The sequence below is a fragment of the Aotus nancymaae genome, unplaced genomic scaffold (genome assembly GCF_030222135.1).
Source record: "Aotus nancymaae isolate 86718 unplaced genomic scaffold, 86718_ANA_hifiasm-v0.15.2.pri h1tg000036l, whole genome shotgun sequence".
NCBI classification, from domain to species: domain Eukaryota; kingdom Metazoa; phylum Chordata; class Mammalia; order Primates; family Aotidae; genus Aotus; species Aotus nancymaae.
In genome coordinates this window covers 69027226-69045076 of record NW_026988450.1, presented here as the reverse complement: position 1 = coordinate 69045076, position 17851 = coordinate 69027226, and the positions used below count along the sequence as shown (strand labels likewise).

At 41.4% G+C, this 17851-nt stretch overlaps 1 protein-coding gene across 1 annotated transcript in view; it reads left to right on the top strand.

The window, feature by feature from the left end:
• SNTB1 (syntrophin beta 1) overlaps positions 1-17851 on the top strand; it is a 284726-nt gene that overhangs the window by 230551 nt on the left and 36324 nt on the right. Inside the window, exon 4 of the mRNA XM_012466429.2 lies at positions 12772-12911. Coding sequence (XP_012321852.2) covers positions 12772-12911 — 140 coding nt within the window. The remainder of the gene's footprint in view (positions 1-12771; positions 12912-17851) is intronic.

Below are 17851 nucleotides of genomic sequence, written 5' to 3'. Positions count from 1 at the left end.
ATGTCACATATCTTTTAATGTGCTTATTTGAGGTTGATGTGTATAATCTCTGTTGAACTATTTATATTCATTTTGGTTGAGTTTCTTTCTTGTTACTGAGTTTTGAGAGTACTGTATGTATTTGGATGTAACTGCTCAAGGGGTTCATCTTGCTCACTTGCACACAGAGCCGATTCGTCAAGACAGGGGGAATTGCAATAGAGAAAAAGTAATTCATGCAGACCCGGCTGTGCCGGAGACCAGAGTTTTCTTATTACTCAAATCAGTCTCTAAGCATTCAGGGAGCTGAATTTTTAAGGATAACATGGTGGGTAGGGGGGAAGCCAGTGAGCCAGGAGTGCTGATTGGTCCAGAGATGAAATCATAGGGAATTGAAGCTGTCTTTTTGTGCTCAGCCAGCTTCTGGGTGGAGGGCCACAAGAGCAGATGAGCCAGTTTATTGATCTGGGTGGGCCCAGCTGATCCATGAAATACAGGCTCTGCAAAATATCTCAAGCACTGATCTTAGGAGCAGTTTAGGGAGGGTCAGACTCTTGTGGCCTCCAGCTGCATGACTCCTAAACTGGAATTTCTAATCTTGTGGCTAATGCTAATCCTACAGAGGCAATCTAGTCCCCAGGCAAGAAGGAGGTCTGATTTGGGAAAAGGCTGTTACCATCTTTGTTTAAACTATAAACTAAGTTTCTCCCAAAGCTAGTTCAGACTTCGCTAAGGAATGAACAAGGATAACTTGGAAGTTAGAAGCAAGATGGAGTCAGTTAAGTTAGATCTCTCTTACTGTCTCAGTCATAATTTTGCAAAGGTGGTTTCAATCCCTCCCTTTGGGTTTTATAATACCTTAATCTTAAAGTGTAGGCTATGAAGAGAGGAAAAGGCCGTGGATCACTCTGGCTTTTTCCTGCTGACGGGATGTAATGGGAATGGGAGTGAATCCCAAGGGGAGGAGACTGGAACCATTTTCCATAAACTTTTTAGAACCCTTTACAATTTTTCATCAAACAGATTAATTTTTAAAGAAAACTTTGTTATTTGGACACATGGGCCCAGATTCTGGCCCGATATCAGTATGATTTTAATGTTTTTATCTAAGGAAAAAAGCTAAATAATTTCTTTTACATTTTCGCCAACTTGTTTATACCCAAAGAATTTTTACAAGAGCAGCCCTTTACAAACACTTTTCACTTTGCTTAAACCTTTGGTTTTGTTCCATTGCCTTTTTAGGTTAAGACATCTTTTTTCTTTTTTTTTTTTCTGAGACTGAGTCTCGCCCTGTCACCCAGGCTGGGTACAATGGCGTGATCTCAGCTCACTGCAACCTCCGCCTCCTGGGTTCAAGCAATTCTCCTGCCTCAGCCTGCCGAGTAGTTGGAATTACAGGCACAAGCCACCACACCTGGCTAATTTTCTGTATCTTTAGTAAAGTTGGGCTTCACAATGCTGGCCAGGTTGATCTCCAACTCCTGACCTCGTGATCCACCTGCCTTGGCCTCTCAAAGTGCTGGGATTACAGGCTTGAGCCACGGCACTGGCCAGGTTAAGACATCTTTAAAACCCTCTGAACTAGACAAAATTATATTCCCTTTAACAAAAGCCATATTCCCATGCCTTCTTATAATCTTTTACCCAAAACACATTCCCTACACACTTTGTATGTAAAACTGTTTTTCCAGTGGTCTCAATTACATGTTACAATGTTAACTCTTAGCAACTTTTATTTTTAGTGAAAAACCTGATGAGTAAGTGATTTTAATTTTGTACTAGCGGTGGAGCCCAGGACATCAGACAGAAATGAAGATAAGGTCTGATTCCTTTCAGCATAGCCAGTGGGCATGGCTTTCCACATGATTCCAGGCCTTATCTATAATCCAATGCTCCAAAGTAGGTAAATTGAATAATTTTCAAAAGTCACGGAAACAGTTTGACCTTAAAGCGTTTAGCAAATTTGGTATCTGACCTTAATTTAGATCAAGTGTCTACATTTTTAAGACATTTTGTTTTACCAATAATCTTTAAAACTCTTTCCAAAATACGACGAAAGTCACATGAACAAAAGGCATTAAAATTTCCATCTTTAGGACAAAATATTTGATTGAAGTGCTTATTTTTCTAAACCAATTAATCAGAGCTCTTTTATATATAAACATACAACACATATAAATATGCAGACAGACGAAGATTCAACACTTGTACAATTTTTCATTTGCCCATTTCTTAATTCCCTCAGGGTGAAGCCCCTGGAGGAACAGGGCCAGGAAAGCATGCATTTCTAGGGCCAGATAAATAGCAAATAAGCAGGTGAAGGCAAAGCTGGATCCCCAAAATTAAGGCTGCCATTTTATGCTGGTTTGTGCTGGTGTAAATGATATAATTTGTTTCAATTTCTGTTTATTGCTACTATATGCAAATATAGTTTTTTTCTTTTTTATTTTTTGAGACAGGGTCTCACTTTGTCACCCAGGCTGGAGTGCAGTGGCACAATCTCGGCTCACTGCAACCTCCGCCTCTCGGGTTCAAGCAATTCTCCTGCCTCAGCCTCCCGAGTAGCTGGAATTACAGGTGCCCACCACCATACCTGGCTAATTTTTGTATTTCTAGTAAAGAGGGAATTTCACTATGTTGGCCAGGCCGGTCTCCAACTCCTGACCTCAAGTGATCGACCAGTCTCAGCCTCCTGAAGTGCTGGGATTACAGGCCTAATTTTTGTATTTTTAGAAGAGACAGGGTTTGTCATGTTGGCCAGACTGGTCTTGACCTCAAGTGATTTGCCCACCTCGGCATCCCAAAGTGTTAGAATTACAACCGTGAGCCACCACTCCACAACTGCTGAGTGCCGACTGTTTCTTAAATCAGAAACAGATGTTGGGTTTTGTCCTTACTTTTTTAATATAGTGAATTTTATTGATTGATTTTTAATTTGTTTTTAAATAGCTACAGTAATGCTTTTTTGGGTTAATCCCTGCTTAGTCATGATGTATTACCATTTCAACATAATTTTAGACTCAGTTTGCTAATGTTTTGTTTAGAATTTTTGGAACTGTGTTCATGAGGAGTATTGGTTTATAGTTTTCTATTTCCTTTTTTTTTTTTTTTTTTGAGACGGAGTTTCACTCTTGTTACCCAGGCTGGAGTGCAATGGCGCGATCTCGGCTCACCGCAACCTCTGCCTCCTGGGTTCAGGCAATTCTCCTGCCTCAGCCTCCTGAGTAGCTGGGATTACAGGCACGCGCCACCATGCCCAGCTAATTTTTTGTATTTTTAGTAGAGACGGGGTTTCACCATGTTGACCAGGATGGTCTGGATCTCTTGACCTCGTGATCCACCTGCCTCGGCCTCCCAAAGTGCTGGGATTACAGGCGTGAGCCACCGCGCCCGGCCTAGTTTTCTATTTTCTTAATATCTTTGTCTTATTTTGGTTCAGTATAAATCTAGCCTGAAGAATGAGTTGGAAGTATTCCCTACTCTTCCATTTTCTGAAAGAATTATATATAATTGGTATTATTTCTTAAGCGTTTGATAGAATTTCTCGGTGAAGTCATCTGGCCCTTGAGTATTTTGGGAAGAAACATTTTAAACTACCAATTCAGTTTTTTTAAGAGAGGTAGTACTGTTCAAGTATTTCTTTCTTTTCTTTTTTCTTTTTTTGAGATGGAGTTTCCCTCTTTTACCCAGGCTGGAGTGAAGTGGCACGATCTTGGCTCACTGCAACCTCTGCTCCCTGGGTTCAAGCGATTCTCCTGCCTCAGCCTCCTGAGTAGGAGCAGCTGGGATTATAGGCATTCACCACCATGCCCAGCTAATTTCTGTATTTTTAATAGAGATGAGGTTTTGCCATGTTGATCAGGCTGGTCTCGACCTCCTGACCTCAGGTGACACATCTGCCTTGGCCTCCCAAAGTGCTAGGATTACGGGCATGAGCTACTATTCCCAGCTGTTCCAATATTTCTTCTTGAATATGCTTTAGTAGTTTGTGTCTTTCAAGGAATTTATCAATTTCATCTGTGTTGTTAAGTTTATTGGCATAAAATTCTTCATGCATTCCATTATCATACGTTTAATGCTTTTTTAAAATTATTATTATTTATGAAGAGGATCTCGCTATGTTTCCCAGGCTGTTCTGAAACACCTAGCCTCAAGCAATCTTCCCGCTTCAGCCTACCCAAGCACTGAGATTATAAATAAGAGCACCACATCTGGCCTTATATTTAATATCTGCAGTGTATGTAGTGATGTCCCCTCTTTCATTTTTTTTTTAATTTTACTTTAATTTCTGGGATACATGTACAGAATGTGCATGTTTGTTACATAGGTATACATGTGCCATGGTGGTTTGCTGCACCTATCAACTCATCATCTGGGTTTTAAGCTCCACATGCATTAGATATTTCTCCTAATGCTCTCCTCCCCTTGCCCCCCACCCCCCGACAGGCCCCGGTGTGTGATGTTTCCCTCCCTGTGTCCATGTGTCCTCATTGTTCAACTCCCACTTATGAGTGAGAACATGCGGTGTTTGGTTTTCTGTTCCTGTGTCAGTTTGCTGAGAATGATGGTTTCCAGCTTCATCCATGTCCCTGCAAAGGACATGAACTGATTTTATCTCTGATATTCATAATTTGTGTTTTCTCTCTCATTTTCATGGTCAGTCTGGCTGGCTGGAGATTTATTGACTTTATTGATCTCAAAGAACCAGATTTTGATTTTGTTGAACTTTCCAATGCTTTTATGTTTTCTTTTTCAGTGATTTCTGTACTGGTCTTTATTATTTCCTATTTTCTGCTTATTTTTGTTTAATTTTTTTTTTCTATTTCTAGTTTGTTAAGGTGAAAGCTGAGACCATTGACTTGAATTCTTTCTTCTTTTCTAATATTGGCATTAATTGCCCATTTCTTCTTAGTCCTGTTTAGCAACATTTTGAAGATGTTGATATGTGGTGTTTTTATTTTCCTTAGGTCTCCATTATTAATTTTTAATTTAATTCCATTTTGGTCAAACATACATTGTTTAACTTGAATACATTTAAATTTATTGAAACTTGATTTAATACCCAGAGTATGGTCTATCCTGTTAATTCTCTGTGTACTTGACACGAATGGGTATTCTGCTATTGTTTTGTTTTGTTTTTTGGTTTTGGTTTTTGTTTTTGAGACAGAGTTTTGCTCTTGTGGCCCAGGCTGGAGTGCAATGGTGTAGTCTCGGCTCACTGCAACCTCCGCCTCCTGGGTTCAAGCGATTCTCCTGCCTCAGCCTGCCAAGAAGCTGGAATTACAGGCGCCCGCCACCACGCCCGGCTAATTTTTGTATTTTAGTAGAGATACAGTTTCACCATGTTGGTCAGGGTGGTCTCAGACTCCTGACCTCAGGTGACCCTCCTGCCTTGGCCTCCCAAAGTGCTGGGATTGCAGGCATGAGCCACCATGCCCCTCCATGCTATTGTTGAACATATATTATTGTTTTAAAATATGGATGTGTTATAATTTACTCAACCAAAATTCTATTATTATATATTTTAGCATATTTCCCATTGCCTGCAATTATAAACCATACCAAGGTGGATGCCCCATAGTTGAATCTTTGTGCACGACTTCATTGGTTATTGTCGTGGGTTGAATAGTATCGTTCCCAACATTCATATTCACCTGGGACCTCAGAAGTGACCTGATTTGGAAATTGGATTATTGCAGATGTAATGAAGTCGAGTTGAGTTCATACTGGATTAGAGTATGGAGGCTATATGAAGACACACAGAAAGAAATCTGTTTGACAGTTGAGGCAGAGACTGGCGTGCTGCAGCTCCATGCCAAGGATGCTGGTAGCCACCAGAAGCTAGAAAGAGTCCAGGAAGAATTCTTCCCTAGCAGATTTAGAGGAAGCATGGTCCTGCAGACACCTAGGATGATTCACCTGTAACCCAAGCACCGGAGTCTCACCATGCTAACCTGTACACTGACTCTAATGAGTGTTCCAGTGATGAACTGGCATTTGAGGCTATAATGGCTTTTATAAATCCATAGCCAGTTTCAGAATTTGGCAGAGAGAGCAAGCTTGAAAGCAGCAACGGCTGCTGTTGGTTGTGGGGAGAGCTGACCTGTTAACAAAAAAAAAATGACACTCTCCAGGCCGGGCCTGGTAGCTCATGCCTGTAATCCCAGCACTTTGGGAGGCCGAGGCAGGCGGATCGCTAGAGGCCAGGAGGTTGAGAGCAGCCTAGCCAACATAGTGAAACCCCATCTCTACTAAAAATGCAAAAATTAGCTGGGCGTGGTGGCATGCTCCTGTAATCCCAGCTACTCTGAATTGTTTGAACCTGGGAGGCGGAGATTGCAGTGAGCCGAGGCAGCACCACTGCACTCCAGCCTGGAAGACAGAGCAAGACTCCATCTAAAAAAATAAACAAGTAAAAATAAAATAAAAATAAAAATGACTCCCTCTTTAGTGTCCCATGGTCAGACCATATTTTTCATGCTATCCTTTTCACCTTACTTTATTTTTTGTCATTATCTTAACATCCATCCACATGATGCATCACTCATTCTACTCATTCTGCTCCTTTTTTTTTTTTTTTCTGAGATCAAGTCTCACCGTTGCCCAGACTGGAGTGCAATGGCGCAATTTCTGCTCACTGCAATCTCCATCTCCTGGGTTCAAGCCATTCTCATGCCTCAGCCTCCTGAGTAGCTGGGACTACAGGCATGCACCACCATGCCCTAATTTTTATATTTTTAGTAAAAATGGGTCTTTACCATGTTGGCCAGGCTGGTCTCGAACTCCTGGCCTCAGGTGATCTGCCCGCCTCGGCCTCCCAAAGTGCTGAGATTACAGGCATGAGCCACTGTGCCCGGCCTCTGCTTCCCCTCTTTAAGCCAATCTTGAATTCAGCAGGCGATTCAGGTACCAGACAGCTTGTGAGAAGAGAGAAGTTAGTCCTGGAAAGCTGAGGCTCCCAAAGAGCACTTTTCTCAACCTTCCTTTTCCAGCCTTCTTTCTCGTTCTCCTTTGCCTTCTCTTCCTTTTCATTCTCCTTTGGTATTTTTCTGTTTTTTGTTTTTTTTGTTTTTTGAGATAGGGTCTCACTGTGTTGCCCAGGCTGGAGTGCTGTGATGAAATTTCAGCTCACTACAACCTCTGCCTCCTGGATTAAGGGAGTCTCAGTCCTCAGCCTCCCAAATAGCTGAGGTTACAGGCGTGAGCCACGTGCCAACCAGCTCTAGGTGTCTTGTCTGGCTCCTGATTCCTGAGTCCTGGCGATTGTTTAAGACAAGCTAGAAGAGAGCTGGGGATTTGAATGGCCACACTTAGCACTGTCCCTATGTGCCTGTGGCTATTTTTAAACATTGTTTCTCTTCTTTATCAGCCTCCCTGAGAGATGGTGCGGGATTAATTATCTAATGTTTGTAAAGCATTTGGAAGTTGATCACTGCTAATTATTATTACACTGATAGCTTGTCCTTTGTTCTAAACACCTAGCAACCTGAGGCGAAACAGACTTCAATTAAAAAGTTGTTGAGATAAACTCAATTTCCAACACAGAAGCCTTCATGGCCCTTCTTCCTTCCTGAACTTTTTCACTTTGTGCTCTCTGTCCCTTACATCCAGACCTTCCTTCCTGCTTATTGGAGCTGGGAGAAATCGTGTGCTTCAGGTGAGCAACTGGGGCAGCTGAACATTTTGAGTACCCACCATGTAGGAAGTTTTATATACATTGTCTCATTTAATCCTCAAAAACACATGCAAGGGAGGCCATTCTCAGCATGTGACACATCAGTGAACAAGTGCTTAGAGCACTTAAGTAAGCTGCTCACATCCCTCAGCTGGGAAGTGGCAAAGCCAGATTTTGAAGACACGCTGTTTGGCTCTAAAGATTGTGAGTTCAGGCCAGGCGTGGTGCCTCATGCCTGTAATCCCAGCACTTTGGGAGGCCGAGGTGGGCGAATCACCTGAGGTCGGGAATTCAAGACCAGCCTGACCAACAAGGTGAAACTCCATCTCTACTAAAAATATATAAATTACCGGGGTGTGGTGGTGCCCCCCTGTAATCCCAGCTACTCGGGAGGCTGAGGCAGGAGAAATTCTTGAACCCAGGAGGTGCAGGTTGCAGTGAGCCAAGATCACACCACTGCTCTGCACTGCAGCCTGGGCAAGAGAGTGAGACTCTGTCTCAAAAAAAAAAAAAAAAAAACCTGTGAGCTCTTCCTGCCACTTGTGCTCCAGTAGAAGGTAGAAAATAAGTATGTTAGGAACAGTGAGTTGGTATGAGGTGAAAAAAAGACCCACATATTGCTTTTCGTTACAAAAAGAGTCCACTGAACAAAGAGCTGTAAAGCAAGAATCCTAGTAGCTGAAGCAGTTCCAGCCTAGTAGCAGGGAATTTTAAACTTAAAAAGATGATTGGATTTTGAAGTTGAAGAGATGCTAGCAATAATTTAGTCCCACCCCGTCATTTGGCAGAGGAGGAAATTTTGACGCAGCAAAAACAAGTAATTCTTGCCCAAGCTCACTCAGATCTTTAATCTGATGGTCACTATCCTTACCTTAATATAACAGTAAAAAAATGGCTATGATTTTTAAGGCATTGCCTGTTTACTGTCTGTAAGACAGCTTTGTAAATCCTGTAGGTACATGAATTCGTTTAATCCTTACAATTCTGCCGAAGAGACAACAGTATCATTCTTTTCTTTGGAAGAACCCACAAAAAAGGCACTGAAAGGTTCTGGTAAAACTATCTCTCTGGAAATAGTGTGAAGATTCTAAGTTCTTTTTTTTTTTTTTTTTTCTTTATTTTTTGACACAGAGTCTTGCTCTGTCACGCAGGCTGGAGTGCAGTGGCGCAATCTTGGCTCACTGCAACTCCACCACCTGGGCTCAAGCAATTACGGCACCTCAGCCTTCCGAGTAGCTGGGACTACAGGGCATGCAACACCATGCCTGGCTAATTTTTGTATTTTTAGTAGAGACAGGGGTTTCCACCATGTTGGCCAGGCTAGTTTTGAATTCCTGGCCTCAAGTGATCCGCCCACCTCAGTCTCCCAAAATGCTGGGATTATAGGCATGAGCCACCACGCCCTCCCAGATTCTAGGTGTTTTAGAAGAGACAAGATCAATTTTCAAACTGTATTCCAAAGATTAGTAGCAACCCCACTCAGATGCATGAGTGGTGCAAGGATGAAGACATAAAGTCTCAGAGATGCCAAGATCCCCACCAGGAGGCAACCCTGTATAAACTCTGTTTCCATTCTTTTATATATTATTTTAGGACTTGTGATTTAATCTGGACAGAGAGATTATTGAATTTAAAGAGTTCGGAAGCCGCTGAACCAGATGATTTAGGAGACTTGTTTCAAATTAAGGACATTTCCATAATTGTTACCAATTACTTCTTACCCCCACCTCTCAAATTCTGGCTATTCTGTAGACCTTTTCTTTCATGCTCTGTGGAAGTGAATATGGGGACAGGATTCAGCTCACCAAGATTTTCCTTCAGAAAAATTTCAGAATTGAAAGTTTTATTCCCCTGTCGCTTTCCTTCACCTTCTTCACTAGAAATCTGATCAGCTCTTGAGAAACTGACGACTGCTGCACTGAAGGCACGAAGCCGGGCAGAGGTGGAAATCACATCTGTTTCAGGCGTCAGGTGTTAAGAAAATGCAGACACATCTCCAAAACTATCATATTCGTATCAGAATACCTTTGGGTGCCGGGAATACTGGATTTGCAATGCATGTTGTCACTAGAACAAAAGCACAAATACTTGAGCCTGACAAAAACTGGTCTTCAAAGGCTTGAAATAATGAAGCATATGTAACACAACATATAGCTTTTAAAACCCTGTTCTTCAACATGATTTCCCCCTCTTTGGAAAGTCATGTGTCCTCATAGGCAGCCTTCCACCTTCAAGCATTTACCTAGTATTAAAATGACAGCTCTGCATACAGGAATAGTGGAATGTGCTCACTCCAAGTATTCTCACAGCAAAGTTTGCCATATCCACACAGGGCTCTTCAATAAATTGCAAAATGTTTTAGGGCCTTGGGGTTATTTAAACCTACATATACCACTTGACCCATGGGACAGTCTGTGATTCCACCAGTAGAGGGGTCTGCATTATACTGTTGGTATTTACTGTTGAGGCTTATTTTGCAAACTTAATATTGTTTTTGAAGAATGATGCTTAGTTGCGTTCACATTTAAATGACTGATTCTGGTCAAAGTTAATGGGTTGCATCTGACTAGGTAAGATAGTCACATTGGGAGGATCATTTGTAGCTTCTTCAGTCCTATTTAATGAGCTGGAAAAGTAATTTACTAAGTTTAATGTAGAAGCTGGAAAAAATTTATTCTGAACCCCCACTCCCAACACTTTATGCCTTGAGACCATAGTTTATTCACCTTGCAGGGTCTGGTACATTGCCTTCTCTAACAATTCATTTTGATCTGTTGAAGATGCTGTTGTTCTGTTGGAAAAAGTCCTTTCACGAAAGCAGTAAGCTAAAGCTAGCTTTTCAAATATGCATAAAATGCACAAAGTGAGGAATATGTCAAGCAGTCATTCATGTTCTAGTATAAATAGCTTTACAGCAGCAGTCGGGGAGGGCACTTCTTCAGAAACACAGTTATTGTTTGGAATTGCTGGAAGGGAGGCATTAAAATATAAAGGTGATCATCAAGCAGTGAGTTCTTCCTGGGAGAACTTTGGAAAGGATGGGAAGAAAAGATATGGAAATTGTCAACACCAAGGCTATTCTTGGCTTGTCTTATGATTTTTCCCAAGGAAAGTCATTGCTTTGTCATAGTGATGCCATTTCCAAAGGACAGCATTTTTGACATGTTCAAAAATTGGTGTCTGACACAATTTCCCCATCCTGTGTTTTACCGAGGTGTTACCATCTGCCAGCTACCATGCCAAGAATATTACACACTCTGTCTCATTTAATCCCCACTATAGCATGATGAGGTAAATGCTACTTAACAGGTACTTACATGATGCTTATTCTGCACTGCATTAAGCATTTCTTTTTTTTTTACTTTTTTACTTTTTATTTTTTTAAATTATTATTATTATTTTAAAGACAGGGTTTCACCATGTTGGTCGGTCTGGTCTTGAACTCCCGACCTCAGGTGATCTGCCCGCCTTGGCCTCCAAAGTGCTTGGATTACAGGCGTGAGCCACCACGCCCGGCCTTGCATTAAGCATTTCTACACAGTTTAGCTCATTTAACCTTCTAACCACCCTCTGCTATAGGGACTATTATTTCTCATTTTACAGATCCAGAAATTGAGATACAAAGAAATCTGATGACTTGCCCAAGACCCCCACAGCTAGTAAACTGGGTAACAGAAATTTGTGTTCAGGCCTGCTAGCTCCACAGTTAGCACTCAAAACCACTGTTGTATATGATATTATCCTTATCAGTAAGGAAATAGAAGCACAGAGAATACCTTGTCCAGAGTCATACAGGCAATAAATAACAGACTCAGATTTAGGCAGCCTACATGCAGGACCTACAAAACTCAACTCTTACATTATTCTATAAATCTTCTCTACTTTGATCACTCATTCCTCATACTAGGGTGTCAGCTCAAAGCAAGAGCCACACACATGCTTCTACCTCTGTTCAGATTCCACTCTGGCACTTAAGATAAGGTATTAATAAGACTAGAAAGGGAAGAAATTAGTTTTATCGCTTATTTAGCGTACTAATTTACTTTGATTCTGAATAGATTTTTGAGTTGTGACTTGTTATGACACCACTAAATCTTGGATTAGTTGTCAGTGTCAAAAGCAATCTTAACCTCCTCTGGAACAGTGTTTCTTTAATGGGTATAGGAAGATTTTATTAAAATGCACATTCTGAGTCAACATATCTGGATGAGCCTGAGACCCTAGCAAGCTTCCAGATGATGCCGATGTTACTGGAACATAGTTCATATTTTGGATACCAAGGATTGAGCATTCATTGAGTTTTTAAACCAAGATTAAAGATTTATCCTAGGGCCCAGAGTTCAAATGGGAAGGAGAGCATTTTTATAGATGGAAGAACGTATAGGAAGTTTGGGAAGGGCCAACACTGGGCCAAGGGGATGGTTCATGAGATAAGAGCTGAGCTACACAGATTCTCCAGATTAGAAGGGATTAGAAGATCATCTGGTCCGGTCATCCTACTGATGCTTGAATCCTTTCTCATTCCTGCCAGGTCATCTTAACCCTTGAGTTAATGAATTATGGGTGGTGAATGGAACTGGACATTCAACAGAACTAGAGAAGTTTCAAGATGGTGCCTGAATCACAGAAACAATCTAAGAGCAAAAGACTAGGGGAGAGGCTGTGATGCCTCACTCTGGGTAGACATTTGTCATCTTAGTACATTTTTCAGAGCCTTTATATATTTATTCAAAAACTTTTTAGACCTTACCATTTCATAATTTTAAAAAATGCTACTGTACCAGAGAATCAGCTTCAAGTACTTATTCCCCCAGGCATTTGCCTCCCACTATGAAATAAAGATTCAGTGACTGGCAGGTGAGAAACAGTGACAGATGTGTGGCAGCTGGGCTGCTTCTTGGCTGTCCTGACTATGCATTTCAGGGCCCTTGAGACAACAGATATTTTCAAGGATCAGGAATCATGGGATCAAGACAAGGTTCTTTCCATTTTGATTTTGCAACCAAACCAAATGACACTCAGTGTATTGCTGAATCCTCTGATTAGGGGGATGCCAACTTCTCTTAATCATCCTTTTCTCAGGCTATAGTTTGACAGTTCTCTGCTTTCTTTTTCAGGTGCCAGGGGAGAGTGAGAAACAGTGGAAACCAGCCTTGGTTGTGCTGACTGAGAAAGACCTTTTAATCTATGACAGCATGCCACGGAGGAAGGAAGCCTGGTTCAGCCCGGTTCACACGTACCCTCTTCTTGCCACCAGGTAGCCATGACCTTGTGTTTGGTATGATGTGTTTGCAGGTGTATACTATTTTAATCAATTACAATTAGCTCAACATGTTATATTACTGCTCACTATGGCAGCAGGGGCTGAGAGCTCCTTAAGAATATTGCCAGCCGGGCGCGGTGGCTCACGCCTATAATCCCAGCACTTTGGGAGGCAGAGGCGGGTGGATCACGAGGTCAAGAGATCGAGATCATCCTGGTCAACAAGGTGAAACCACGTCTCAACTAAAAAAAATACAAAAATTAGCTGGGCATGGTAGCGCGCGCCTGTAGTCCCAGCTACTCAGGAGTCTGAGGCAGGAGAATTGCTTGAACCCAGGAGGCAGAGGTTGTGGTGAGCCGAGATCGTGCTGTTGCACTCCAGCCTGGGTAACAAGAGCGAAACTCTGTCTCAAAAAAAAAAAGAATATTGCCACACATTTTAGCCACATCGATTAATGATTATTTATGGCCAAACATGAAGCAACAACACAGAGATAAAGAACAAAATACTCACCCATCAATTAAGGAACAGTGACATCTGTGAGATGGTCCTCAAGTAGCCACCTTCTTGGGTCTCCATCTCATTCCCTTTGAAATGAACTAGACATACGTGTTTGTAGTCTTGAAGTCCAAGTAGAATCACCAAGCACGGCTCTTCACTTGGTGGCACAAAAGAATGTTAAATGGAGATGCTCTACTGTGCTTTCTTAGGCTTGTTCAGCAGGAAATCTTGTAACAAGTTCTTTCTCAGTTACATGACACTTCCTGTGGAAGTGTGGCTGCCAGGTTCTGTTTTTTAGGTCCTTCAATGCACATTTATTATTCATGTGAACGTCTTTAAAAAACATTTCTTCAAGGTATTGACATGCAAAGGTATGTACATATTTAATGTATACAATTTGATAAATTTGGAGATAAATATAAACCTATGAACCATCATCATAGTTGATACCATAAACAAACCCATCACCTCCAAAAATTTCCTCCTTCCCTCTATGTTTTATCTTTTGTGATACCAACATGTAACATAAGATCTACCCTCTTAGCAATGTTTTAGGTATGTAATACCATGTTGTTAGCTATAGGTGCTATGCTGCACAATAGATCTTTAGAGCTTATTCATCTTGCGTGACAGAAATTTTGTGCCCTTTGGCCAACACATCCCCATTTCCCCCTCCCCACTGGAAACCACCATTCTACTCCCTGCTTTAAGAGTTTCATTATTATTATTATTTTTTTTTTTTATTTTTTTAAAATACGGGGTTTCACCATGTTGGTCAGGCTGGTCTTGAACTCCCAACGTCAGGTGATCCGCCCACCTTGGCCTCCAAAGGGCTTGGATTACAGGTGTGAGCCACCACACCCAGCCAAGAGTTTCATTATTTTAGATTCCTCACATAAATGGGATCCTGCAGTGTTTGTCCTTACGTGTCTGGCATATTTCACTTAGCATAATGTTCTTCAGGTTCATCCATGTTGTCAAACATGGAAGGATTTCTTTATTTTTTAAAGCTGAATAATACTGGATTATCTGTAAATACCACACTTTCTTTATCCATTCATCTATAGATGAACATTTGGAGGCATCATATTTCCTGACTTCAAAATTTATTATAAACCTATAATAATCAAAACCTTATGACACTGGCATAAAAATATATAGACCAGTAGAACAGATTGGAGAGCCCAGAAATAAATTCACCCATCTGTGGTCGTCTGATTGTTGACAAGGTTGTGAAGAATACACAATGGAGAAAGGATATTCTCATCAATAAATGGTGCTGGGAAAAATATGTTTTGCACATTCATATGCAAAACAATGAACCTTATTTTACACCATACACAAAAATCAACTCAAAATAGATTAAAGACTTAAAGGTAAGACCTGAAATGGTAAAGCTTCCAGACGAAAACATAGGGAAAAATATTCTTGACGGCTTTGGCCGTGATTTATTGTATATGACATCTATTGCACAGGAAACAAAAGCAAAAATAAATAAATGATGCTACATCAAACTAGAAAGCTTTTGCATAGCAAAGGAAAGAATCAACAAAATGGAAAGGCAACTTATGAAATGGGAGACCTCCTATCTAATTAAAGGTTAATAGCCAAAATATATAAAGATTTACATTTCAATAGCAAAAAATAAATAAACCTGATTTAAAAAGGACCTGAACAAACATTTCTCTAAAGAAGACATACAGATGTCCAACAGGCATATGAAAACGTGTTTAACATCACTAATGATCTGAGAAATGCAATTCCAAACCACATGGAGATACCATCTTACACCTGGTAGGATGGCTATTGTCAAAAAGACAAATAATAAACAAGTATTAGTTATCATTTGGTAAGCGGGAACCCTTGTACTCTGTTGATGGGAATGTAAAATGGAGAAAAGGAAATCCTTGTCTACTGTTGATAAGAATGTCAAATGATGCAGCCACTCTGGAAAACAGTGTGGAGATTTCTCTAAAAATTAACAATAGAACTATAATGTGAACTAGCAATCCCACTTCTGCGTTTATATTAAAGAGAATTGAAATTAGGGTCTTAAAGAGGTAGCTACACTCACATGTTCATTGTAACATTATTTACAGCAACGATGCCATGAAATACAGTTTTATTATTTATTTATTTATTTTGAGACAGAGTCTTGCTCTATTGCCAGGCTGGAGTGCAATGGTGCTATCTCGGCCCACTGCAACCTCTGCCTCCCAGGTTCAAGTGATTCTCCTGCCTCAGCCTACTGAGTAGCTGGGATTACAGGCATGCGCCACCACACCGGCTAATTTTTGTGAGTTTTTTTGTTTTTTTGTTTTTTTAGTAGAGACAGGTTTTCACCATGTCTGCCAGTCTGGTCTTGAACTCCTGACCTCAGGTGATTCGCCCGCCTTAGCTTCCCAAAGTGCTGAGATTACAGACATTCTCAGCCATTGCGCCCAGCCTGAAATACAGTTTTAATGTGTTCTATCCTTGTCCCCTTCTTTGAAAGCTTATATCCCAAAAACAGAAATGAGTCAAACCTGAGTCTGGCTTTCAAGTAGCTGACATTTCCCAGACCTGACTTCTGTTGCCAGCTCTTTTTGTATGTGCGTTATGACAGTGAGCTATTTATACGTGTGTTTCTTTACCTGCAAGCTAGGCATGATAAAGTCATATTTGTGGCCTTCCTGGCATAGTGCCTGGCAATATTGTGCCCTCGAATGTCTGTTGAATGAATTATTGAACAATGTGAGACAAACGCTGGCAGGAGTTTGGTCCAACAGACACAGCATCGTGGACAGAGGTTTTGGAGCATCTGACCTGAGCAAGATGTAGACGGAAATAAGCTGGGTTCTCCATCCAGGAAGGACTGAGGTGCCAAACAGGTTATGGTCAAGGGTCAGCTGGCTGCAAGGAGGAGAATGAGACCCAGTAGCAGAGCAAGAAGTACCGCAAGATTAAAACACCAGCGATGAATAGAGCTGAAATTTCAGAAAAATCCTTGTCACTTCCAGTCGTGGTTGATAATGAAGACCAGCAGCAGGGGCGGGGCAGGGGGTTTGGGTTAAAGATGGAAATTACTGGCCCAGGAGGTGAATAGAGGTTTTCAGGGATAAGGAACCAGGCCTAGATCACTTTTAAAAAATAAAATTTTAAAGTGATTTAATATTTGAAGCTTTCAAGCTTCAAAATGTTTGGCAGAATGGCTATTAAAGTACTGTACAGCTTTGTAATAAAACCTCAGTAATCGTGGCCTCGGGCCCTGGCTCACTTCTGTAATCCCAGCACTTTGGGAGGCCAAGGAGGGTACATCATCTGAGGTCAGTCAGGAGTTCGAGACCAACCTGGCCAACATGGCAAAACAACATCTCTACTAAAAATACAAAAATTAGCCGGGTGTGGTGGCACACGCCTGTGGTCCCAGCTACTTGGGAGGCTAAGGCAGGAGAATTACTTGAGGCTGGAAGGCAGAGGTTGCAGTGAGCTGAGATTGTGCCACTGCACTCCAGCCTGGGTGACAGAGTGGGACTCTATCTCAAAACAAAACAAAACAAAAAAACCCAAAACCTCAATAATCATAATACAAACACCCTTAACTACACACAAAGACTTAGGCTGTGCCTTGGGGCTTGGGGCCCATGAGAATGTAGCCTAGTTGCTATTGCTTTCTGTACTTTGCATCCATAGTCCTCATCCATGGGCATTGTCTTCAGATTCCAAGACATTCCCACAATTGAAACCAAGGAAAGATTAGCCCACAGTCACTGGATCCCAGTTACTAAGAAGGAAAGTTGGACTCTTGCCTCTTGAAATGATTTTCAGAAACAAAAGTTGAAATAAGGTAGTTTCTGCAACTCTCAGACAACATGAAAATAAAATTTACCCTAGTACATAGCTTTTTTCTCATAGTTTCTGGGCATTATGAACCATGCGGGCTGCTTTTTCATTCATTCATTTGTCAATCAACATTTATGAGTCATCTACTATGTGCCAGGAGTTATAATTGGGGCAAGGGATAAAGAGGTGAAAAAATTCAAACATGTGAACCTGGCATGATCTGGAACAAAGTGTGTTGATATGCAGGAACATGTAATGAACCATTTGCAGTAAAGACAACAAAAAGTGCTAAGCTCTGCCTGGAGAGTGGTGGAGGACTCCTTGCAGTAGAGGTCGTGTTGAATTGAAGCCCGAGAACTCACCAGAAGAACAAGGGAGGGGAGCCTAGAGAGGGGCGTGGGCATTCCTGGCTTAGGGGAGATGCAAGCCCAGAGCTCATGCAGTGCTGCATGGCCCAGTTAGAGCACCACATACAGCCCTGGAAAATGAAGGGAAATGAATCAGATACTCACTAAGTACCCAGCACTTGACACAAGTTACCGCCTCCAACTCATGTATCCATTCTGCAAGGCCTGTGTTAGTGTGCCCGTTTTACAGATTAGGTACCTGAG